Raw genomic sequence first — 26,657 nt, 5'->3', positions numbered from 1 at the left:
GGGGGAAGTCAACCCCAGAGGTCGTCATGGTATAAGCCTAGAGATGACATGGACAAGCGCAGATCATGCGCGAACTGCGGGTCGGCGGATCACCACGTGGCTGACTGCAAAACATACAAACAAGGCATGAAGAGTCTATGATATGCACCAGATGAGGAGGACATGAGCCAGATGGAGGAACACGAGTACTATAGTGGCTTAATCATCAAGATAGGCGCAAGATGCTTCTTCTGTAACCAGGAGGGGCACTTCAGAATGGATTGTCCCTTGTTCTGGGAAGCGGTCAAGGACCAGAGTCACCCCAAACATAAGTTGGCATTAGCGGCAGTGCAGAATCAGCGGAATAGACAAAACGAGTTTGAATCTAGGAACTTAGGAGCACCAAGCACGGAATTGCCGACGAAAACAGTGAAAGCTGTAACACATGTTAATGGTGCGATAGAGTCCGCGGCTGGGAACTCGCTAGAGATAAACTATGAGAAAGCGGCGACGGAAGCAATTGCCAAAGTAAAACAGGATCTGGCTGCGAAAGAAATAGAGCAGCGACTAAAGCTGGAGATCGAAAGACAGAATTTCAACGAAGCATTAACCGGATCGAACCAAACACCAGAGGCTGTACCGGGCTCAACAAAGACGGGAAATTGTAACACTGTAAAAATGGTGACGGGAAAGCCATTCGGCATATCGAAAATTAGGGCTAGAATAATGTCGATAATCACAGTGGGCGGCCACGAGGTAACCAGAAACTTGAGCGAACCGAGCGACCAGACGATAATGCACATTGACGTGTACGCAGATTACTTGAGCTGTATAAGCCCACAAACGACTTCTAGAGCCTTGAGAGCACTACTCATGAGAGGGGGCAGCAAGTCGATACGTGTTGATAGCAGATATACTGAAGCTTATGGTCCACACGAGGTGATGCTAAATATAGATGGGATTAACATCTATACCAAGACGATGATAACATGTGACGAAGACCTAATTGGACAAATCTACGTAGGGAAAGAAGAATTGAAAGTGAGATCGATTGGACACTGCGCCATGCTTGAAGAAGATGCAATGCACATCGGGACGGAGGCAGATGTGACAGGGCACGTGCTGGATATAAGTGGCAAAAAGACTCAGTTGCGTGGGTTGCTTGACACGGGAGCAGTCTTGAGCGTCATACCAATCGAAACTTGGGAGAGGATGGGCTTTGACAAAGGCGACTTGATAGACTCGAGAATACGGATGTCGGCTGCAAACAAAGGGGCCCTTCGGGTGCTGGGCAGGACGCCAATAATAGCCCTCAATTTGGGGGAACGTAACCTGTGGATGAGCTTTATCGTGGTAGAAAACCTAGATGAATCTGACCAATTTATTTTGGGCAGAGACTTCATCAGGAGTTTCGACGTAACGATTGATCTAAATAACGCAATGTTCAGGATACGGAACCCGGATAGGAGGTACGCAATCAAACCGGTAAATTTAATAATGGCAAATGAAAACAAAGCACCGGTATTCTTGAGTAGGAGGGTGAGGCTAAAAGCTAATGAAGCGGCAATCGTAAGTTTGAGGATGAAAAATTACAATGAACTAAGTGACAACAAGCAAGTGTGCATAGTTCCGAATCCTAATAGTCAAAGTGCTGCTGTTTTAGGAAGATCATTTTCGATAACGAAGAGCGGCCTCTGCGTCAGTGTCTTGTTGAATACCCTTGATATACCGATCACGATACAGAGAGGGAGGAAATTGGGATATGCTTTACCGGTTAAAACTCGATATGAAACAATTGAGAACTCAAAACAAAATGAAGTTTTTGATTGTCCCAATCACAGGGACAAAATTTGTATCTTGAGACGATTGCAGAAAATAAAAGATTCTTCAGGTCTTATTAAATCACTTAAGTCAGAAACGGATGATGGTCTTTCGAGCTGTTCGAACTTTCCAGAGCGACCCACACTAGATGAAATGCAAAATGAAAAACCGGTCCTGCCGGAGATTGAACATTTGAGGGGCAAACTGAAAGATGAACAGCTCGAAGCCATCAAGGACGTACTAGAGCGGAACGAGGAAGTTTTTTCGAGGCATAAGGCGGATATCGGGTGTTGTAATTTGGTTGAGCATGAAATAGAACTTGAGGAAAACGCGGTACCACACAGGGAGGGGGCGAGGCGCATGACCCCACACAAATCGGACGCGTGTAGAAAAGAGATCGAGACGTTACTAGAGTATGACATGATAGAACCATCCAAGTCACCGTGGGCGTGTGGAGTAGTGATGGCCAAAAAGAAAGGCGATCAGTTGAGGTTTTGTTGTGACTTTCGATACCTGAACTCCGTCACGGTGAAGGATGCCTATCCCATACCTAGGATTGACGAGAGCCTCTCGAAGTTAGGTGATGCAAAATTTTTTACGACTCTTGATTTAGGCTCGGCCTTTTGGCAAGTACCACGAAGGAAGCAGGACAGGGACAAGACAGGGTTTGCCTGCGAGTTGGGTCTGTTTCAATGGAAACGGATGCCGTTTGGACTTTGCAATGCCACAGCCACGTTTCAGCGGTTGATGGCACACGCGCTGATAGGCGTAACGAAGAAGTATGGCAACCTGGTAATGTGCTACGTGGATGACGTGGTAATAGCGACGCCAACACTGGAAGACCACATTGAGAGACTAGACGAAGTGTTTGCATGCATGAAGAGGTCGGGGCTAAAATGCAAACCATCAAAGTGCGAGATACTCAAGGACTCAATAAAATACTTGGGCAGGATGGTAGACAAGCACGGCATCAGACCTGATACGGACGCCGTGGAAGCAGTCCTGACCTGGAAATCACCGAAGACAGAGCACCAGTTGATGAGCTTCCTGGGTTTCGCTAACTATTATAGAGAGTTCATCAAAGGCTATGCAGACAAGGTATACCCGATGCAACAATTAATGAGACACAAGGGCAAGAAGTTCACGTGGAACAACGCAGCAGAAGAGTCATTCCAGAGGATAAAGAAAGAGCTATGTGAGGCACCAGTACTGGGTATGCCGACTGAGAAAGGGATGTACGTGCTGGACACGGATGCAACGGTGGTCGCGATTTCTGGGATTCTCCACCAAGAACAAGAATGGAATGGGAAGACAGTCTTGAGACCAATAGCGTACGGGAGCAAAGTCCTGAGTGACACGGAAATGAAGTACGGAGCACCGAAAGCTGAGATGTTCGCGGTGGTTACCTTTGTCGAGAAATACAGGGCATACCTGGGCAGTGAGCCATTCAAGTTGCGAGTCGACAACAGAGCACTGAGCTGGCTGAAAACGTACTCAATGGACCAAAGTTACATTGGGAGGTGGATAGTTCGCCTGGACGGATACAACATGATAATTGAGCATAGAACGCGAGATAAACATCAGAATGCCGACAGCTTGAGTAAGAAGACGGAGTTCTATGAGAGACAAGAGCAAAGAGAAGCAGACAGACCTGAAATCAAAGATGGCTTCTCATTCATGGACAAGGAAACGTACGACAGTCTTCCACTCACGAGATGGCTGGACAAGTCAGGCAAACCGATAGAAGATCATCCTGAATTGCCTAAAGAGCCTCCAGAGAAGACCATCTTGAGGAAGAGCAAGAGGATTCCGATTGAGATTATACTCAAGTCGAAAATCGTGAAGGAGACGCTCAAGGCAAAAGGCTATGATCTTAACCAGGTGGAAGCAGGAACTGCACAGATAGATGATGACTTAATGAGGTTGCTCGAGAAACTATCAGATGATAAGCCAGTGATCCAGGAGAAGGGTAAAGAGAAACCGGAATTCACTATATTTCGGAGAAAAGAGACAGTGAACGATACTGACTCATCAAGAGGAAGCGTCACTGACAGCAAAGATGTCGTGCGGTCACTAGTTGACAAAATCCCCGAAGACATTCTGGAGCAGACCAAGGCTAGGAAAAAGAAAGTGACGTTCAAGGAAGATACTGAACACCTGGGACTAGGTCAAGAGTCCGGGGAGTGTTCCAGGTTCACGGAAGAAGGAACCGGAGAAGGAAAATTGTCAGGGGAGCGTGAAGGATGGGATGAAGACTCGGATGAGAGCAGCGAAAACCAGGACAGTCTGTGCATGATACTGGCGGAAGAGAAGACAAGGCACCACGACAGGGAGTTACAGACGGATCCATCTTCAGGAACATACAACATGGACATACAGGAGATGCGAGGTGGTGAGGAACTTGAGAAAATTGCGGTCGCAAGGAAACCATTCAGGGAACTATCATGCAACTCAAACATCAGAACGAACATCAGAACGAATCTGGTGCCAGAAGATGATATGAAAATCGTGAAAAGGATGATATGCGTGAAACTGAGTGATGACATCCACAACCCTGGTGAGATGAATGGACAGATCATGGCGCTAAAGGAGCATGTCAAGGCAAGATATAGGCTGTCAGACCTAATAAGAGCCCAGAAGAATGACAAAATGACAAGTAACCTCTCCAAATGGATCCAGTCGGGGGTCAAGGAAAAGGGGGAACTTGAGGAAGACAGCTACAAGATCTTGAGCCAGTTCTACAAAGAAAAGAAAGACTTAGTTTATCACACAGCTGATGGAGTGGTAGCGTGCAAGAGGAGAGATGAGGAAAAGATATTACACAAACACAACCTCATCATACTACCACAATTGTACCAGACAGAGGTGCTTTTCAGATCACACGACCAGATGGGTCACCAGGGGATAGACAAAGTACAACAAAGGATACTTCACAGATTTGATTGGCCAGGAATGAGAAAAGCTTGCGAGAGATGGGTGAATGCCTGCCTGGCATGTCTCCAGGTAAAAGACCCAAGGAAGATGAAGTTTCCCCTCAAGTCCGTTGAGAGCTCGGAGTTCAATGAAGTGGTGCAGATAGACCATCAAAAAATCTGCATGGCAGAGTCGGGATACAACCAGATACTGGTTATAATAGATCACTTCACAAAGTTGGCGGAAGCGGTTCCGTGCCAGACAGCCTCGGCCGAAGAGACATGTGATCATCTGATAACGCATTGGATATCGCGGTATGGTTGTCCAATGACTTTCCAGTCGGACAACGGCAAAGCTTTTGTGGGGGACTTGACAAAAGAATTGATGAAGAGATCGCACATTGCTCAAGCACACTCAACGACCTATCATCCGCAGACCAATGGGTTGGTAGAGAGACAAAACAGGACACTGGTCAACATGTTAAGGGTGTACTGCTCAAGATACATGACGGACTGGGACAAATACCTGCCACAGGTAGTAGGAGCCTACAACAGTACACAGCACTCAACTACGGGCATCAGTCCTTTCATGATGTTGACGGGCAGGGAGAGAGCAATGCCTCTGACATTCTTTTACCCGGAATACGAGGGGAAAAGGACGTCGCCTCAGGCATACGTGAAAGAAGCGATCAAAAGACAACAGGAGTTGAACGAGCTATGCAGGAGGAACACGGCGCAAGCGCAAATGAGGCAACGCAGGAAATACGAAGAAAAAATATTAAGAGCAAAGCCATATGAAGTGGGCCAATACGTGTGGGTCTTCCAAAATGTAATACCGCCCAAGGGAACAAAGAAACTACTCAAGAAGTGGAGGGGACCATTCATGATAACGGAGGTTCATCAACAAGGACGGTTCTATCGCTTGAGTACTGGGCGAGCGGCACATTATGAAAATCTGAAGCCTCACGTCCCGTCCCCAGAGGATTGGTGCATACCGAAGGACATGGAGGGTCTTGAGTACCTGGTGGTAGAGCCAGCGTGTGAAGTGAATGAGAAAGGTACTCGAGAGAAAAATGATGGTAATGAGAACTTGAGTTTGGAAGACAATGAAAAGATAGGAGTGGGGTCTGATGCAGGATCATTTGTAGAAGAAGACTGGAACGACCCGGAGCAAGACGAGGTGCCGAAGTGGATGGAGCCGGATCGACCAACACCACCGGAAACCAGGACTGGCAACCGTAAACGCACCGGCATGAGGTACAACAGGTACGGGGATGACTTCTTGATCGATAGGATACAGCCAGACAATTTGGGCGAGGAATTACTGAAGGCAGGCGAACTGGAAGCCGGAGAGGAATGGCAGGTCATTGATGATGGTGGTCATTATCCGCAGGATGATTACTCGACGCCATAAGTAGAAACGGATCTCGAACAGAGTGAGATAGAGAGAAGGGAGAACACGAACTTGAGGATTCTAGAGTGGATGCGTGATGTCAAAGACGAGAGCCGCAAAGGACAAAGCATTCAGCAAGTCGATGTATCAGCAGCAAATTACATGAAGACAGAGGACCCTCTTTTCGGATGGACGGCAACAGACAGGCCACTGGACATTCCTCAGGACAATTCAGACCCGACAACATCGACGGGGACGTCGATAAATATTTTTGTCCGGGGAGTGGGGGTAGGACTTACCCACACCGAAAATTTGATGATAAAGAAGCTCAAGGAAGTGAGAGAAACGAGCGAATTGGAACTGGAGGAAGAAAAGCCAGAGCCTACTATAGGTCGGAATTTCAAAACGAAATTCGAAATACCCAATGAATACTCGGAGAACATCATGATAACGGATAGCGACTTCATCCTGTCAAACAGGACCAGCGCGATCTGCATCACGGCGGACATGAGTTTCAAATCAAGATTGGAAGCTGACTTCAAAAGAGAGTACCAGAATGTAGAGTTTCTGTTCAGACAGAGACCAGGACTGGGAGGGATGGCAGCGCTTCCACCGTCAGTGGCACAAGTCCCGGGCAAATATCTGTGCTTCCTAGTAACGAGGGTCAATGACAGGAACACAATCGATCCCGAACACGTGATATTGGCACTAACAAGATTACGAGACTTCATGATTGAAAGAGGGATAACAGAGGTCTCAATGCCGGTGTATGACCCAAACAGGGGCAAACTGAGCCCGAGGGAATTGTACGCTATCCTACATGTGGTCTTTGCAGAAACTGAGATAATGGTGTATCTTCATAAGAAGTACTACTTGAGCATCGCCTGAGTCGGGTACATGGGGGTATCGAATCGGGTGTGAGGGAGGAGTCTTGAGTTAAGTACTGGGGTGCGGCGCACGTAAAGGGATCTTAAGATATGATTGGCATGACAATTGAATTTTAAAAAAGAGTTAACGGTGCTAAAACATAAAATGAATCTGCATGCTTTTAAGGAAATTCCAATTGAATTGTTTTAAGTGATATGAGAATGATAAGATTTTAACCATACTGGTAAAAGGGGGGTCCCTAGGTTAGGAACATGACATGTCAGGTTTCAATATGCTTTCTGTTTTCAGATCAAGTTTGAAAAACAAAGTTGAAAGTCCAACTATACTCAAGCGAGAAACAGAGAGAGAAACCTTGATCGAACTCGCGATAATCGGCACTTACAGCAAGTATTTGCAAGGGAACATTTCGAGAGAATTCTTGAGTTGGGTAATACTTGAGTCGGTAAGGTAATTCTTGAGCCGGTAAGGTAATTCTTGAGCTGGTTAACACATCCCTGTATACATCCCGAAGTCACAGAGAATGGCAGACAGATTCTGGAAATCCATGCCCGCGGCCCTGAAGAAGCCTACTCTTGATGAGCTGTACAGACGCCTGAGGGACCTGGATTATACCCAAATAGACGAGAGAATGGCGATAATGCTGAATGCCATCCTCCAGTTGGAAGACCAGCGTGAATGCAGGGAGTCTGCGACGGAGGCTGTCTTGATGATCGGCTACACCACCGAGGGAATATCGAACCAAGAACAGACCAGATGGTTGTCTTGGAATGTGGATGGAGGAGTAAGGGGTTTTGACTTGGCAAGGAATCCTGGCCTGAATAACAATACCGAATATGGCGCAGGGGAATTCCCACTACCGACTAGGCCAACAGTAAGATCCACAAGCCAGAGCTCGAGTAGGGTGCCATCGATGTCACGAACGCAACAGACGACCGAGGCATATCCGGATCTAGGTGTTCTAAAGAAAGAGCTCGAGAAGACGCAGAAGGAAAGGAATAAGGCGAACCTCGATCGGGATCAGGCAAAGCTGGATCGGGAGAAGGTTCAGCTGGAAATGGACCAGGCGGTCAACGAGCGAGACCAGGCTCTGAGGTTGCTTGAGATGCAAAAAGCTGAACATCAACAGGAGCTAAGGGTGCGGGAGAACGCCGCAAATCGTGATCAACTGAGGTCGGAGTTGGACAGAATAGAACAACGACAACGCGAGCTTGATGCACAGAAGGGAGCCAGCCGAAGGAGCGAGTGGTCACCAGCTCGAGGCCAGAGTCACGTATGGAAGTGGATGAAGCCCCCAGTGAAGGGATGAGAACACATGAGTGAAGGGTTGGAAGTCTGGATACCGAATGACGCAACGTCTTCCTTGCGTAGCCTAGAGACGCAACCCATACGCCCACTGATGGATGTGGAGCTGCCGGGATATACCCCAACCTCGACCTCGAGTGACAGTCAGGTGAGCGGCGGCTCATCGCGTCTGAAAGAACTGGGCGAGAGATTGCGACAAAAGAGTCGTGAGAGTTCGGCAAGACCGGAGCTTCCCCCGACGTGGAGGGAACAGCCGGTTAGGAGTGTCGTGATCTCGAGTTATAAGAAGAATACAGAGAGGAGGTACCACAGGCACAATCGGCTGGGCTGGAGTGCGGAGCAGAAAGCTAGGAGAGACTGCTTTCATGATGCGGCCTGGGTGCAGTACTTGGCGCCACCCCGGGTACCAGAAGGTGCGGTTCACCTAATCGTAGGGGACAGCCTGGTGCGGGTGTTGACCCGGATCCGATCGCACTGGCAGACAGGAATCTTGAGTTTCGCTGGAGCTGCCACGCCACAGATGTTGGCAACGCTTGACATGCTGGGGATGACCAAAGTATACACGGTGACCCTGATGGTCGGGACCAACGATGTATCAAGGGGAGAAGCGAGGAAAATAACAAGGCTGCACGATAAGGTGAGCTGCCTTCTTGAGGAACTGAGGATTCAGATGGACCCCATCCTATTGACGGTATGTACTGTCCCCTACAACATGATGTTTGATCAGCACGCCTTGGAGATGAACGAGAAGGTGCGGAACCTAAACAAGGTGATACGAGACATCCACCGGAAGAGTGTGCTCCCTGTCAGACTGTTGGACGTGGCAGAGCGCATGGAGAAAGAGGTATTCCCTGAAGACACCTCCAATGATGGAATCCATTTCGATAGACCAAGGGGAGCAGAGTGGCTAAACGACGTCTTCCAAGAACACATAAACGCGCTAGAGGCGGATCTGCTAGAGACAGCCCAATTCACATTAGGACCACCTCCGAACCCACCATTCCTTGCCTCAAGGGCCTTGTCTGGTCGCTTGGGACCGAGAGTTGACACTAGAGACAGTTTAAGGAGCAGCCAGACCAGATTGCAGAGTGCCACGCCGATGGAGTCTGAGGAGGTGACGTCATCAACACCTCCAGGCTCGGCGATATCCTCAGTGGTAGTGGCAGAGAGCAAACGGGAAAAGAGGTCTATGGAGACCGCTCGCTTGAGATATCCTGAGAAGGTGAAAGGGCTGGACCTGGAGGGTTTGGAATGCAGGCGAGAATTGGCGGAGACCCTGGGGATTGAACGAGTGTCGCACGAGGATTCAAACAGGCATCACTGCGTGGACTGGTTGAAAGCTCATGAGGCGCACTTCTCGAGAACGAAATTGATGGAGACCGCGGATCTGACTGGAATTCCCACAAAAGCGATCATGGGACCCATCAATTACAGACCTCTCAAGCTGTTGGGGAGTCCTGGACCCATAGCAGAACCTCACAAACACCGAACGAGCATCGCCAGGATCAGGTTGGCGACCCCGGCACAGTTGAAGGTGGTAGACAAGCTGCTCAATCCGGGGGGAACGGGATTGCCAGATGCCGCTTACGAAGGCTCGAAATTGGCGGAAGATCCCAGGTACGGGAAGCCCTGTGGGAGTACCCAGCTGGCCAAAACCCTGGCAGTTTATGATAGAGCAGATCCAGCTGCTGCGAGAGTAGTCATTGTGGCGGGATCAGACTTCGAAGGAACGTCTCCCAAGTTGTTCTGGCCGGAGACTCTGATATACTCTTTGCCAGGAGCTGAATTAAATCAGATGTTAACTCTGGTGGTGGCAATAAAGTCGGAGATGCCCTGTGAACCTGAGCTGCTATTGTTTGCAGGAATGAATGATCACCTGCACGCGATGGGACTTCTTGAGCAACTAAAGGGCGATGAAATTCCGACATCGAGGAAGATATGGGAAGCCATTCAGGCATTGTTTGCGGCGATGAATGAAGTGCAAGAGAGTGTTGTCTCGAGATTTGGGTCCAAGACGAAGGTGGTGTTTACCACATCCCCTGGATACGCGAGTATGCCACCCGCCCTACAGTTCGTGTACGCGGTCTTGATCCTGATAGCAGAAGGGAATGAATGGCGGATTCTAATGGCAGCCCCCAATCGGGAGTTGGAGCCATCGAACCTGAGGCTTCGCAAGTCAGAATTGGCGGCGGCATGGGCGGACATATCTCATGCACTGAGGGGCTTTTATGGACTAGCCGACATCCTGATCGTATTAGACGAGGTGCTCTTGCTAGAGATATCGAACTTTGCCAGGCAACTCAAGTTCAGCCCAGTCATCGGGGACGATCACCCGGCGATAAGCAAATTAACGGCCAGCTTGTGGTTTCGGAGTATGGATGTGAAGATCACAAACTCCACCAGCAAGTCTAGAGGTCCCAGTAACGAGAGAAGAAATGTGGCCGAGACGGAAAAGCAATTAGAATCGATGAAATATCGTTTGACTCAAGAGAATGGCTGGTGGCCATTTTTGACACCAAGGCTGGAGAACGCCACGAACAAGACGAGGGAGGAAGCACCACCCCTCGTGAAACAAGTCTGGAGTTTTCTGGAGAAACAACTGGAGCTGGCCGAAACAAGAGACATGACGGTGGCTAGATTTGTCTCGGCCGCCAATGAAGTGACGATTGGAGGGTTCTGGAGAGAGCACGCCAAAGGCGAATTGAAGACTAGGAGGGATTACGAGATTCTCAAGTTCTTGAGTCCTTGCTGGGAGAAGGAATTCTTGGCAGGAATATTCGGTACCACGGCGACTATCTTTGGAGCCTTCGTGCAGGAGATACTGGGCATGCCCATCAGCCTGCTCTTGGCCCTGTATTTGGTCTACCCCAGATACTTGTTCAACATGGGCCCAGCATACATGTTTAGTCGAGGAGTGGAGACACTTCGAGTTGATGGGTACCTGGCACTAGTACTCTTGACCCATGGGGAATTGGTGTCGTTTCATCGATTAATGGAATATGGAGAGCCTCTGTCTATGGGGAGAGTCCACACGAGCATTGAAACCAGCTCCTACAAGTGTGCCGCAGGGTTGAAGACGTTGCTAGTACAATACCTCATGATGCAAAATCGGCACATGACGGGTGAAGATGAGAATCCAACTTCGAGAGAAGAATGGAAGAAGACGAACAGAGGGATGCCTCTGTTGACGGACCTATGCCTGGCAATGAGGTCGGACCCAATGGGGATAATCCGGGGTCTAGAGGAGGTGGTGACCTGTATTTATGGTCCAGCAGTGACGTACGCGTTCCCAGATCCCCTGGTGACAACGTATCGTCACTCGGTGACGCACTTGAGTCTCATCAGTATACTGGATGGGACGGCGCTAAATTGGTGTCAACAAGAGGTGCTCAGAGCGCGTATGAGCAACACGGTACTCTTTGGAAAAGTGAAAGATGCCGAGCTGATAGTGTGCAACTTCAGGGGACAAATGCAATGTAGAATGGGAGGCAAGCGAGAGGGCCCCATTGAAATGTATCCCAAGTTTTGGAACTTGAACCCATTGACGGCCGACGGACGAGAAGTCTTGAGAATCCCCGCCTGGAAGGAGTGCTTTGCACTAGTTAAGAGGGAGCTGGAGGCCATAATGGAGAAAGAAATCCTCCCAGCCACCATGCCTGAGTTCCCGATAGTCAGGAGGATGACCTTGGGAATGAACAGTCCCTTGGTAGTTCCCTCCATAATGGCGAAGATGACGACGGAGGAAATACAGAAGCATTTCACGGATGGCTGGGACCCCCTGTTCATCGGCTACACGGCGGCGGTCTACTTCCATACCAGCGAGACGAAGGTAAATTCGTGGACGACGCAAGCGAAAAAGAGTAGAGGTTCGCAGCCCCCCGGATATGAGGTGCGGAAGGTCTTGAGAACTCTAGAGAAGGAGGGACTTGAGAACATGCTACCCATATGGGATGATGGCAGGATGATCGTGATGGAGGGGCACGTCGCATTGGTGGACGACATGAAATTTGCCACGAGAAAATATAAGGCACCCTATGGCTTGGAACAGGTGGAAATGAGACCGGAGGGAACAGAACTAGATGCAGCAGGTCAACTGCATGTAGCACTGACGGAATACAAAAAGCTGGATCCTACGACACCATCACCACTGTCAGTGGACACGCCTGGAGACAAGAGGAGTGGACCCGTCGAGGACCGATTTAAGAAAATTCTCGAGAGAAGGAGACATGAGTCAGAAGAAGAGAGTATGGATGAAACTCTCAGTGAAGCCGGTGAAGACATGGAAGTGGGGAATACGCCTGAACCGGGGCCATCAGGGGAGGAGCTCACCACTCAAGAGCTGTTGAAAGACTTGAGCGAGGAGAATTGGGCAGATACTGCCACCCCACCCCTGAATCCGTCCCCCCGGAAGAATCTGGAATTGCCATTGGCAAGTGAGACCTTCAATATGGGGATGATACTCTTGAGCTCGGAGGAAAGGGAAAAGAACACTTTCGAAGGGAACAGGGACATATTCCTGGGATCCCTGAAGGACGATGCTTGGCAGGGGTTCTTGGAAGAATTCAATCAAGAAGTGGGCAGCGAGACGACGCTGGACAAATTGAAGGAGGAACTGTGGGACACAGTCGTAAGATTTGGAGAACCGCTTCTGATAGGAACGGGCCTGGATGAGAAGGCGAGAAAAGAGCTACTGAGCAAGCTGCTGCTGAGGAATTCACGATCGAAGACTAGAGAAGAAAAATGTGAGGACAGCTCTACTCGGAGACAGAAAACTGTAGATAAAATGGTTGATGATATAAAAAGGGATAAGGTTGGGACTAGTAATATGATTAAAAGTACTAATATCCTTAAGGCTCGAGCAGGGGGGAGGCAAGAGTTGGAAGGAGTGGATGGCGAATCAGTGATGGTAGCCACAACACCCTCAAGTAGAGATGTGAAGACTCGCAAGAGGAAGAGAGAAGTGGAAGGATTGGGTAGTCCTTCAGTGGATGCTGTTTCGGAAGGAAACTTGAGAGAGACGGCGCCCATGATTTTGGCTCGATGCAAGACGGCGGCATACAAGAGCAGCTCGGAGCTCAGAAGACCACTTGAAGTAGAGAGGGAAATAGAGGTTTCCACCAGTTCGACATCGGAGGAAGACTTCAAGCCTCAGAAGATAAACGTGAAGAGAGGTTCAACGAACGGACAGACATGGGAAGTAGATGTCGGCAAAGAATGGATCTCGAAGGCACACCAGGCCACGGGCAAGCGAGTGACAAGTGATCCATTGGAGAGGAACAAGACGAGGAACACCTCCCGGACGTGGTGGGTGGCCCTTGAAACATTGAAAGAAATGGAGGACTGCTGGAAGAAGTTGGAAAGTGGAGTAGCTCGCAAGCGACGCAATTGGGCCACCCAGCAAAAGGCCGAGGTTAATAGAATAGAAATGGCAAATCATCTGAAGAGGTCCTGGCAGAGTTTGTTGAAGGATCATTTTGAAGAATCAATGAGGACACCCTCATCAGCACCACCATTAATGGCGAATCCCTTCGTTAGAACTGCAGGACAATTAATGTTCACCTGGAGTCTGGTGGGGATAGAGTTGGAAACGCTGACCTCGTATGACAGGCTGAAGTTGGGAAGCAAGAAGCTAGATGTGTATCAGGCACTGATGCAACACGTAGCCAGGGATAATTCAGGCTTGAGCCTGGCTAGAAGAAAGGATGCCACGTGTTTCTTGAGATGGATAATGTCGATGATGTCTGATAGCACCATCCTGGCATGCCAACAGAGAGCAAGCGTAAGCAAAACCATGGAAAAAAGAGTCTCAACGGTCATCTTGAACGTGTATCAGAGCACAGGAATAGAAAAGGAAGAGGGTTCCAGACTATCCCTAGAGAACCATAGGAAGCTAGACGAGGTACGGAGGTTTTATAATAAGAAGTTCGAAGAAGAACATGATGTCCACCGTAACCTGGCCTCGTCAAAGCAGTACTCGAGGCTCAGCGAGAAGGGGGAATACCAATATGTGTCTGGAGTGATGGGAATGGCCTACAACCCCTTCTTAGACTCGGAAGCTGGAGGCGCCCACAGGAACCATGAGGTAGCGGAGCTGCTGAAGTTTTGGACAGAAAGAATAATGGAAATAGACGCGGTGGAAAAAGAGGGGCCGAGCCTGGGCCTGATTCTTGAGAAAACACCAGAGGTGGTGAGCATACCGCGTTCAAACAAGAGAGTTGAAGTGAACATGGGCGATGGAAATGGCTTGTTAACCACGAACTTGGGAGTGGTATGGAAGCTATTAAGAACCTCCTGGTGTCCACATCCCCACGCGAGTCTGATCGAGGAAACCACCGAGCGAGTGAGGTTAGCACCAACGGAAGATGAGGATCTGGCAAAGTTGAGTGTGCTGCATAAGCTAATTTCACCTCAGATGCAAGAGCCAGGCGAAAAGACGAGTAATCCCGGGTCAGCAAAGAAATTGGAGCCGGGTAGCTGTCTGGATTCGACGTGTGGAAACGGAGAGCACACCTGCGATGGACGGTCATGCGTTAGAATACTGTCATTTCAAAAAGAAGACCTGGTCACTTGGTTCGAAGACATAACAGAAAGGGAGAAAAGTGAAGTGCAAATAGTAGCGGAGTGTTACGCGAGAACCACGGTGAATATAGCGACAGCTCTCGGATTCTTCTCGAGAATGTGTAGTCTGCAGTCACTGGAAAGACTAGAATCTGAACATCATTTAGTGACGGCGTTGAGCGTAGAATCATGGCCCGGGGTGTTGCAGGTGACTCAAAAACACATCCGGAGCTGGAAGGTTGGTCTCGAGGCGGAAATGGGATTTCCCATGAGCGAAGCTTATGGCTTGCCATTGAACGCGAAATCGCTGATAGGGTCAATGATGGCCAACTTGTGCGGAAGTCACTACCCACTGCACATGGTGATGGTGGAAGCATCCAGCCAGAGAATACTGGTGGACAAGGCCTTCTCAGTGCCCAAGTGCGTGAGGTTGGCTCGGATATCGCATCACTCGCACAAGTTGTTGAGAAAAATCAGAGGGACAGTACCAAAAGAATTGAGAGATGACTTGAGTGAAATCTGGGGAGAAGAACATTTGAAGTTGGAGAGAGAGAACACAAGCGATCACGAGAGACAAAACGTGATCGGAAAACCTGTGGGAAGTGCTCCAAACCTGGAAGATAACGACACGATACATGAGAAAATGATGGAGCTTGAGCCTCTCATGGAAGCCTCGGGGGAGCGTAACCTCAGGAGCATTGAAATCACCCATGGAGAATGCCCATGCCACTGTTTAGCGCAAACGGTGTGGTATCCAGATCACAAGAACCTTTGCCTGGTGTGGGATATGGAAGAAATCCGGTCGATCGGACTACCGGATCACCGACAGAAGGTGACGATCTTGGTAGTGAGTACGATTTTGGCTCTGAGATGGATAGAAGAGAATATAACGAAGTATCGGGAAGCGGGGACGCCAACGGCAGAGTCAATATACGCGATAGACTACAGTAGGAGACTCGAGTTGTTTGAGACTGCGTGCAAGGTATTCGCCATACCAACGGAAGTCAGACATGTCTGGAGCCGTTTGAGGTACTTCCCATGGTTTCGGGCGACGCTGACGTCCTGGTTGTACATGACAACGAAAGATCACATGAGAAAACATCAAAAGGAGTATCGACAGTTCCAGGCCGAGATTGGGCCGGAAGCTTTCAAGAGACCCCTGTTAACCCATCGTAATGCAATCACGACAGGATGGAAGAGAGTGGGTAAAATGTCTAGAGACAATACCAAGGCGAGGGAATCGATACTAAAGGAGGACCTGGCGAAGAACGTGAGCTTGAGCCTGCACAATTCCTTTTGTTTGAACCGGGAATCTAGGGTGAAGGCACTACCCAACCAAGCAAAGAGGTTGCAAGAGCAAAGAGAATGGATGCGATCCTACGAGCAGCTGAAGGCTTGGGAGGAGATTGTGATTAGCTCCGATGATGAAGAGGAACTGTTGAGACAGTTTGCCGTATCTAGTACTTCAGGGTGCAGTACCTCCAAGGCGAAGAGTGCGAGATGAGCAGGTGGCTCGAATGGATCTTGAGTCTTGAGAGGGAAAGGGGGCTTGAGCGTGGATCCGGGTGAAACCTGGGTTCACGAAAAAGAAATTTTAACAAAACAAGATATTGTTATTAATATGCTATATCTATTATATAAACGAAAATGCTGCATGAAAATTTCCTAATTGAATGGGACAAAAGAAATTTTAAATTGGCTTGAAAAGCGAAAATTCAAGGGTGCAGGTGTGTGCGGATTTTGATTGCTGTTTAGCGATAGTGTGAAAATTTTACATGGCTGTGAATTTTGGGGTGTAGATAAGCTTAAGTCTGCTGCAAACTTCTGTAAATGACCACTGGCACTGTATCTTGAGTAACACTCGGTTTTCTGGGACTCACTGACAGAAGACAGCACGCGATGAGGACATCGATCTCGAGTCCGGGGAGTATGTGCCAGTCGGTCATATTTGGAAGTTTGACCTTGAGAGAAACAAAAAGCACTTAATTTTGGAGTGAAATTTAATTTTTCAAAATTTCGAATGGAACCTGTCATGCACGATTTTCTCGCGATAACTGAAAATCAGAAAAGAGAAGTCAGAACGATAGAGTGACAATCGCGGGAAAGTTGCTAGAAAAATCAGTGGGAAATTGCTATTCGCAATTTCAGTAGCAATAATAATCGAGAGTAGAGCTGTCCCATCTAAAACAGAGACGAGCGCATTCCCACGAACTGGATTGTTGTGATTGGAGTACTATTATTAACTGGACCAGAGTGAACCTTCGGTGGAAAGGTGGACAGCTAGAGTGTCCCAATGGTTCACGAGAACTTACAGTCTCGAGTAAAAACTTGTTCTTGTTATTAAAACTGACTAACATTAAACTCATTTTAGTTACTTTATTAATTCTTGAGTTGCTCACCGACTTATTTACTTCCTGGTTCTTGAGCGTGCTACAATGTGAGTACTAATTTAAATTTCTAGAGTGTGTTTTATAATTGTTATGTTGAGGTAAGGCGAGTTTTAGGTTGATCCATCTGAAATGGATCAAAGTTCCACTGTCTAATAAAAAGTAACTTAACGGATTGTTCCGACCCGGTTTTTAATGGCGTTCATGTATTTTGGGTATCTAGAGACCTAAGTATGGGGACGTTTCTAATTCTAGAGTGGGGGATATTTTAGTAGTAGCCTTTAAGCTGTAACGGGTCGTAGTCTCATGTCACAAGCGAACCGAATGGGCTCCGACTGATTTGAGGTACAAAAACACAAGAGATAGTGTCCCTGACTCTTGAGCCAATGGTTATAGGGCCTATTTTTCTTAAGCCTCATGTGTGACTGCAGTAGACGAATGTTACATGGAGGAAATTTAACACGCTGGTGGCAGTTGATAAATTCAACATATATGGACGCATAATTTTAGTAGACCATTTCAATTCTAACTTAATAAAATAAAAAAGAGCTTGAAGCTCTGAGGTTTTTCCTCTAAAAAATAAAAAAAAATAAAATGCGACTCCTTGTAGGAAAGACTGTAATTGAGCATTGGCGCAACGCCGTAGGGTTTATAAAACTTTACATCTATATAATTTGAGAATGCATTTAGTTTGTAAATTCAAACAAATTTTTTCGCACATTTTTGTGATAATTTGAGAATGCGTTAAAATTGTTAATTCAAACAAACGTTTTGGCTAATCTAGAAATTTTCGCCAATCTAGGATTTTGACTGGTTATTGTGATGAAGGAACATGCAAGATTTTCGACCTTCTGATTATAAGAAAGAAAAACTTGCTAGGTTGAGACGGTGATAAATGCGTAGAATTAAGGTATCTGACGTCAGCCAGTCGTCACTGGAGACTTTTTTTTAACTTTCCGTAGCTGTAATTTCTGTGCGAATGTTACATATGGTTCGTTTCAAACTCATTATTTTCACATTTGGTTGCTTATGGTGATGGCCTTCGTTTGTTACAAGCTAGGCTTCGCTTCTATAATTAACTATCTAAAGCAGTCTCCCTGGCAATACAGATTGCGAACGCCGCTTGCGTACTCGGAACAATAAATGACAACATAACTTTCGACGAAATTTTTTATTTGTAACACTTGTATATTATATTTTCTCGTGTCGAGTTGCGTGTTCTTATTGAAGAAACGTCACACGTATCGATTTTAATTGAAAAGGACTTAAACAATTGTCATCCTTTTTTTTATCATTATCACCTCCATATCTAGAAACTTCCAAGGATTTTGACTGGAATACGTGATGAAGGGACTCATGACTGTAATCTCGGTTACTATGATACTTTTGACCTTCTGATTACCATATAGAAAAAAAGAGAAAAAAAAATCTAACCAATGAATTTTAACCAACTTTATTATTTACACTTTGCTATACTGATGCCTCGGCTTTTATTGTATAGTAATTCAGGTGTTCTTTCTTCTTCTTAGAGTGGACGTCATATTATGTTTTTAAGGAACGAATACAAAATGGCTGCTACTGTACTTTCACGGAAATTTTAAATTTCAGATCGGACAAATAGTTAACTCGAAGAAGCACAATGGCCGGTAGGTTTAATTCACCTTTTATTTGCTCCCGAAAGCTTATCTCAAACTTAATGTGCCGAAAAACTATATATATTTTTCTAAAAAAATTATGTTGATCGTATATCAACTTTTTTTGATGGTTCAGAAGCTGAAAAGCAGAAAAATGGCCGTTTTGAGTTCGGACATTACGACAAGGAAATCTATGAGGCAGTCGCTGATCGCTTTGAAGGATATGACGATTCAATCGCTGTGAATGACAATAAAGATGTAAGTTAAACCTAAAAAAAATTTTTTTTTTTTGATAAAACATTTTTTTAGAAAACACTAGTGATCAATTTTTAAAAACTAATTGGCGGTGTTATTTTTGAGTATCAACATGTTAAATATTGAAAAAAGAACTTAATTGCGTACTAGTGGTTAAGGATTAATTGAATGTAATCTAAAAGTGACAGTCATTTTTTCGTTTACAGGATGAGGATGAAGATGTCTCTACTCCACTTCTCCATCAGAAATCAGGTGGATTCACAGCTCCAGTTGCTCTACTGAACCAATTGCAGAAGCAAGGACAGGTGAGTTTTTGATTTTTTAAACTTTATTTAAGATCAAAAATTATTAAAATAGATACAGGAATGATAGATGGGTCCCAGAAAAAAATATGTGTGAAAGATGGGTCCTGTAATTTTTGTGAACAAATGCGATTATTGTTTTCGATCGTTTAAAGGCCTAAAACGTTCTCAGATACCTATATAAAAATAAGGGACCCAAATATCATCAGGAGTTTTACAATAAAACTTAAATGACGATGATATATCAATTTACTAATGTTATTTACGTTATTTTACATCTATCTATCTATATCTATACTATATTTAAATGCTGGTGACAGCTATCTCCCATGTTCTTCTGTCAAATCTATTATCTATTATATATTTAAATGCGGGCTTCACTATCTCGCCATGTTTAAGCTTTTCAACGTATTTTTTTGCATCTTTAGCAAAAGAATTTTTTCACGTTTAAGCTATATCGTATATTGCAGTGGTTAAGGTTTTTTTTCGATTTTCCCGTTTAAATTCAGTTTTTATTTCATCAAGTTTGTAATTAGCAACCCAATAGCTGGATGTTGTCAGAGTTTTCCCAGGTTTTGCGATTCTGGCCTCCATATATGAATAACCAAATCCTTGTAGTTTTCGAGATATGACGTCTTTTATGATTTTTTCAAAAAAATTTTCAAAACTTAGATTTTAAAAAATTCCAATACGTTGAAGATCTCAGTCCTGTTGTTGGATTTTGTGAGGGTACTCCTAGGGGTTGCGAATCTTGCCTCTAATTATGGCTGCTCAAATCCTTTTAGTTTTCGAGATATGACGTTTTTTTTCGGATTTGAAAAAAAATTCAGAAAACTTAGATATAAAAAAGTTCACAAAGTTTGATATTTCCATCTCGGTGGTGAGGCACTGTCAGGGTACTCTCAGGAGTTGCAATTTTTGCCTCCAAATATGACTGCTCAAATCCTTTTAGTTTTCGAGATATGACGTTTTTTTTCGGATTTGAAAAAAATTCAGAAAACTTAGATATAAAAAAGTTCACAAAATTTGATATTCCCATCTCGGTGGTGAGGCGCTGTCAGGGTACTCTCAGGAGTTGCGATTTTTGCCTCCAAATATGACTGCTCAAATCCTTGTAGTTTTCGAGATATGATGTCTTTTATGATTTTTTCAAAAAAAATTTCAAAACTTAGATTTTAAAAAATTACAATACGTTGAAGATCTCAGTCCTGTTGTTGGATTTTGTGAGGTACTCTTAGGGGTTGCGAATCTTGCCTCTAATTATGGCTGCTCAAATCCTTTTAGTTTTCGAGATATGACGTTTTTTTTCGGATTTGAAAAAAAATTCAGAAAACTTAGATATAAAAAAGTTCACAAAATTTGATATTCCCATCTCGGTGGTGAGGCGCTGTCAGGGTACTCTCAGGAGTTGCGATTTTTGCCTCCAAATATGACTGCTCAAATCCTTGTAATTTTCGAGATGTGACGTTTTTTATGATTTTTTCAAAAAAAATTTCAAAACTTAGATTTTAAAAAATTCCAATACGTTGAAGATCTCAGTCCTGTTGTTGGATTTTGTGAGGGTACTCTTAGGGGTTGCGAATCATGCCTCTAATTATGGCTGCTCAAATCCTTTTAGTTTTCGAGATATGACGTTTTTTTTCGGATTTGAAAAAAAATTCAGAAAACTTAGATATAAAAAAGTTCACAAAATTTGATATTCCCATCTCGGTGGTGAGGCGCTGTCAGGGTACTCTCAGGAGTTGCGATTTTTGCCTCCAAATATGACTGCTCAAATCCTTGTAATTTTCGAGATGTGACGTTTTTTATGATTTTTTCAAAAAAAATTTCAAAACTTAGATTTTAAAAAATTCCAATACGTTGAAGATCTCAGTCCTGTTGTTGGATTTTGTGAGGGTACTCTTAGGGGTTGCGAATCATGCCTCTAATTATGGCTGCTCAAATCCTTTTAGTTTTCGAGATATGACGTTTTTTTTCGGATTTGAAAAAAAATTCAGAAAACTTAGATATAAAAAAGTTCACAAAATTTGATATTCCCATCTCGGTGGTGAAGCGCTCTCAGGGTACTTTCAGGAGTTGCAATTTTTGCCTCCAAATATGACTGCTCAAATCCTTGTAGTTTTCGAGATGTGACGTTTTTTATGATTTTCTCCGAAATTTTCAAAAAAAATTAGAAGTTAAAAACTTCCATAACTTTGAAGATATCAATCCTGCTGTCATTGGAACCTTTGAGAGTAGTTTCAGGGGGTTGCGAAACCTCTGAATAGGACTGCTCAAAATCTTGCAGTTTTCCAGATATGACGTTTTTTGTGATTTATTCAAAAAAAATTTACGAAAATTAAATTAATTTTTTTTTTCAAAGTTTAAAATTCCTAACCTGTAATTGGGGGGGCTGTCAGAGTAACCTCAGGGGTTGTAAAATCGGCCTCCAATAAAGAATGCCCAAATCATTTCTTTTTAAGAGATAAGACGATTTTTGTGATTTTTTTTGGAAATTTTCAAAAAAACTCAAATTACAGTAGTTGTGTACTTTCAAAGATTGCGAATATTGCCATCAAAAAAGACTGCTCAAATTTTGGTAGTTTTCGAGATGTGAATTTTTTCTGACTTTAAAAAAAACCTCTGTTAGAAAACTTAAGGTGAAGTTTCTCAAAATTTGAATTTCCCAACGTTGTAGTTGGGTGCTGCAAGAGTGCTCTCAGGAGTTGCAAATCTTGCGTCCAAATGCGACTGCTCAATTGCTTCCAGTGTCCCAGATGTAACGTTTCTTAATTCATTATATACTTAGATATAAAAAATGTCACAAATTTTTATGGTTTTTTCAAAATTTGAATTAAAAAATCGAATGAAAAATTTTTACAAAATTTGAAGTTACTCTCAGGAGTTGCAAATCTTGCGTCCAAATGCGACTGCTTAATTGCTTTCAGTTTCCCAGATGTGAGGTTTCTTAACTCATTTTAAATTTTTTGAAGAACTTATATAAAACTACACAAAATTTTATGGTTCTTCAAAATTTGTAAAAAACAATTGAAAAAAAAACTTAGCAAAATTTTTAATTACGAACCCTGTAATTGGGTGCTGTCAGAGTACACTCAAAGAATAGTTTTTTGAGTTGTTGAAAATTCGAAGCATCGGAGGTGCGGTACACGCTAGTAAAATTTAAAATTGTGATCCGTTAGTTTATTTAGGATTTCGACCCCATGGCTGAATCTCGTGTGCCCAAGATTGCCGACCGTGAGAGCGAGTACCAGATGAAGCGGCGAAAAATGATCATCTCTCCCGAAAGACATGACCCATTTTCAGGTAAGCAACAGTTGAAGAGAAAGATGTGCAAAATCAGCCGGTACCTACCATATAAGTGTAACTTATTTATCGTTTTTGTTCTTCATCCGCGAGACAGAAGGGTTCGGCAATGACGATGCAGCTTAAGGATGACCAGGAGTTAGAGAGACATCGAATTAGCCTTGACTGGGCTCCTTTTTAAGGAAAAGCGTTTCAACATGGCATGCCATGATTGGATATTGTTTTAGCTCTCAAGTTTCCTTCTCAAAGAATAAAGAGTTTATTGGACAACAACCGCACCTGCAGAGACGCAGAGAAAAAAAATCTCGGATATGTCTTTTGGCCTACCTAACTAATCGTTTCGAAATATCGTTATAACTTTATAAGATGCGCTCTAGAATCGGTCGCATTTTAGCTTAAAAAGGTTATGCAGAATTCTTCTTTTCATATAAAACGGGCGGTGTGTTTTTTCGGAGCAAAAAGGTGGTTAAAACTAGCAAAGTGGTAATATATTAGGACTTGTGTTAGTACCTTTTAACCACTCTACTGGCATCTAACCGGTAGAGTTATATTTTACAGGCTGCTCACTTCAACGCCACTAGCTTGATGAGAGGGACCCATCATACCAAGTGTGATCTTGATCTCAAGGTATTGCTGTCAAGCCAACAGCAACAGCATCAATGCGCTCTCTTCGAGTGTTCAGTGTCATTTCCATTTTATAAATGGAAATGACACTATGTGGATTTAAAACACCGAACAATTCTTTCCTGGGATAAAAAAATATCCAATTTATAGAATAGTCAAATACTGTACTTCGGAAAACGCTTACACCTTTTTTCTGATTTCTATGAAGTTTGTCATAGTTTTAAAGGAGGTTTTTAGAAGTTGGATCTCAACTTTTTTCTTTTTGACTTGAACAGATTCATTACACAGGCAAAGCTAAGTTATGTAAAAACTACCTTAACACGATCAAAATCCTTAACAAAGGCTTAATCTGCGTACCTAAAGAATCAGATGATTCCGATAGGAGTTGTACAGATAGAAGATGTAATGCTGATTGTGGATTTCTTTAGGGGGCAAGACGCCAGATGTGAACTCGAGGTCCTTTGCCGATGCGATGAAAGAACAGGAAAACAACCGTGACAGGGTATGAAGCTTTGGTTTCTGTCCTCAAGTTATATTTTGTGGTTTCATTGTAGTTCTGCATTCTGATAATTTGATTTTGTTAGGTGTCCTTGATGCAAAAACTGGCTGCCAAGCAACAAGAAGGAACCCTGAAAGCAGTATCTAATGGAGCTTCAATCTCCGAGGAAAGGAAGCGAAAGCGATGGGATCTGGCTACCAGCGGCGAAGAAGCCGAGACACCCCAGCAGAAAAAGACGGTAAATGATTTCGCCGATGCACAGACACCTCATATGCAACGATGGGACGAGACTCCTGGACGGAGCAAAGGAGCTGATACGCCCGGTGTGACACCATCTGCAAGTACTCGAATGTGGGATGCCACGCCGAGTTATATGACTCCTGGAGCAGCGACGCCATCACAGACTCCAGGAGCTCAGACACCCGGACGGACTCCGGCGGGTGGAGGAGGTGGTGGTCAAACGCCGAGTGCAAGAAGAAACCGATGGGATGAGACTCCAAAGACGGATCGAGAGACACCTGGACATCCTAGTGGATGGGCAGAGACTCCAAGGACAGATCGCGGCGGGGAATCGGGAGCAGTTGAAAGTACTCCGACTCCTGGAGCGTCGAAGAGAAAGAGTCGTTGGGATGAAACTCCCGGAACTGGAGGAGCTACACCCTCCACACCCATTACTCCAGCTGGAACGATGACTCCTGGAGGTGGCGTGACCCCGACGGGATTGGGTGGCATAACACCTGGGTCAATGACACCTAACTCCGCAGCTGGAATGTTTACGCCGTCGGGAGCTACTCCAGTGGGAGCTAAGGCGATGATCATGGCGACCCCAAGTGCTGCAGGGTTGGTAACTCCTGAGCAGATGTACGCACACAGACTGGAAAAGGAAATGGACGATCGAAACCGGGCTTTGTCAGATGCAGAACTGGACTCGATGTTGCCAGAGGGTTACAAAGTGTTGCCACCACCTGCGAATTATGTTCCGATTCAGTCTGTGAACAGACGATTGACAGCAACGCCTACTCCCATTTCTATGCAGAGTGGGGCCACTCCTGTTGGATTCACGATGCAATCTGAGGAACCGACTAAAGTAGGCCTGGAACAGATGCCGGCTGGAAATCTGCCGTTCTTGAAGCCAGATGACGAGCAGTATTTTGGAAAACTCTTGACTGAAGTTGACGAAGAGGCATTGCCGCCTGAAGAGCAGAAAGAACGTCGAATTATGAAGTTGCTGTTGAAGATCAAAAATGGCACGCCGCCAATGCGGAAAAGTGCGTTGCGCCAGATCACAGATAAGGCGAGGGAGTTCGGAGCAGGTCCACTGTTCAACCAGATCTTACCGCTGCTTATGTCGCCTACTCTGGAAGACCAGGAGAGACATCTGTTGGTCAAGGTCATTGATCGAATTCTGTACAAGTTGGACGATCTCGTCAGACCATACGTTCATAAGGTAACGCAACTTCAACATTTTTCATCTGATTTGAAACTTTTAACGATAATAATGATATGGAAGTTATATGACGATTAACTAAAAGATATCCTCCTTGCCTAAAACTTTAGAAAGGTCACTGGTATGCCTTCTGATATTATTGGTTGAATTTTCGTTTTCAGAAGAGTCTATTTCTTTTTTCACCATATAGCTGGTCTATGATTGACTGTAAGTCACAAGTGAAATACATGCATATTGAAGCATATATGAAATTTTATGAAGCTTCGTAGCCAGGGGACGAGTAGTTTTCTCTTCGTAATATTAACTATTGAAATTCGCCTAGATTCTGGTCGTGATCGAGCCCCTCCTCATTGACGAAGACTACTACGCTCGAGTAGAGGGACGCGAAATCATTTCAAACTTGGCAAAGGCCGCTGGCTTAGCCCAGATGATCTCAACTATGCGACCGGATATCGACAATCTGGACGAATACGTCAGAAACACGACTGCTCGTGCATTTGCAGTTGTCGCTTCAGCTCTCGGGATTCCGTCTCTGTTGCCGTTCTTGAAGGCAGTGTGTAAGAGTAAGAAGTCGTGGCAGGCAAGACATACTGGAATTAAGATTGTGCAGCAGATTTCTATTCTGATGGGATGTGCTATTCTGCCGCATTTGAGGAATTTGGTCGAAATCATAGAACATGGTAAATAGCTCTTTTAATCATGTTTCAGACAGCATAATCCCCTTCGTAGTTCTTAACTGTTTTGAAGTGAAATCAAGTAGTTACAGCATACAAAAGATTATGTATTTTATTGCCCTGAAGTTGTACTGTGGTATGGAACACATATTCAAAATGATCATAGAATAATTTTTTTATCATGACTTAAAGGCAGTAAAGCTGTTCAAACGTACAAAAGTTTTTTTTAATTTTAATCAATTTTTTTAATCACTATTGAACTCGAATTTTCAAATTTTCGAACAGCATTCATAAGTTTGCTGCTGCTTATAAAACACGTGAACATAATGAGTCTGCGTAATTCGTAATTGCAGGTCTGGTGGATACTGAGCAGAAAGTGCGTACCATCACAGCCCTGGCTCTAGCGGCACTGGCTGAGGCAGCTACTCCATACGGAATAGAGAGTTTCGACAGTGTGCTCAAACCACTCTGGAAGGGCATCCGACAACACAGAGGAAAGGGACTGGCCGCATTCCTCAAGGCTATCGGGTACAATTTTTTGGTATTTAATCGGGCTAAATTTTAAAATTATTTAATCGCGGTAGGTAAACAAAAGGCGTAGTATGTGAGGCACTTTTTATTATTCGAAATGACATTTAGAAGGAAGCTATTATATGAAGTGTATTTCCACTTGTTGGCG

General features: G+C 44.9%; 1 protein-coding gene across 3 annotated transcripts in view; it reads left to right on the top strand.

Annotated features, from left to right (window-relative positions):
• The window catches only part of LOC134855116 (splicing factor 3B subunit 1-like), a 602,997-nt gene that overhangs the window by 545,105 nt on the left and 31,235 nt on the right, over positions 1 to 26,657 (top strand). Inside the window, exons 1-9 of one of the 3 annotated variants that reach the window (XM_063871519.1) lie at positions 1,873 to 1,882; positions 18,847 to 18,886; positions 19,011 to 19,132; positions 19,336 to 19,434; positions 22,620 to 22,734; positions 23,787 to 23,860; positions 23,943 to 25,304; positions 25,627 to 25,984; positions 26,332 to 26,506. In XM_063871519.1, the coding sequence (XP_063727589.1) occupies positions 18,880 to 18,886; positions 19,011 to 19,132; positions 19,336 to 19,434; positions 22,620 to 22,734; positions 23,787 to 23,860; positions 23,943 to 25,304; positions 25,627 to 25,984; positions 26,332 to 26,506 (2,312 nt within the window). In that variant the 5' untranslated portion in view covers positions 1,873 to 1,882; positions 18,847 to 18,879. Of the gene's footprint in view, positions 1 to 1,872; positions 1,883 to 18,846; positions 18,887 to 19,010; positions 19,133 to 19,335; positions 19,435 to 22,619; positions 22,735 to 22,854; positions 23,362 to 23,786; positions 23,861 to 23,942; positions 25,305 to 25,626; positions 25,985 to 26,331; positions 26,507 to 26,657 lie in introns of those variants that run through there. The other 2 variants (XM_063871518.1, XM_063871520.1) reach the window with 2 other exon arrangements.

This window comes from Symsagittifera roscoffensis, chromosome 10 (assembly GCF_963678635.1).
Source record: "Symsagittifera roscoffensis chromosome 10, txSymRosc1.1, whole genome shotgun sequence".
Lineage (NCBI taxonomy): Eukaryota > Metazoa > Xenacoelomorpha > Acoela > Convolutidae > Symsagittifera > Symsagittifera roscoffensis.
This window is presented reverse-complemented; position numbering and strand designations above follow the sequence as displayed.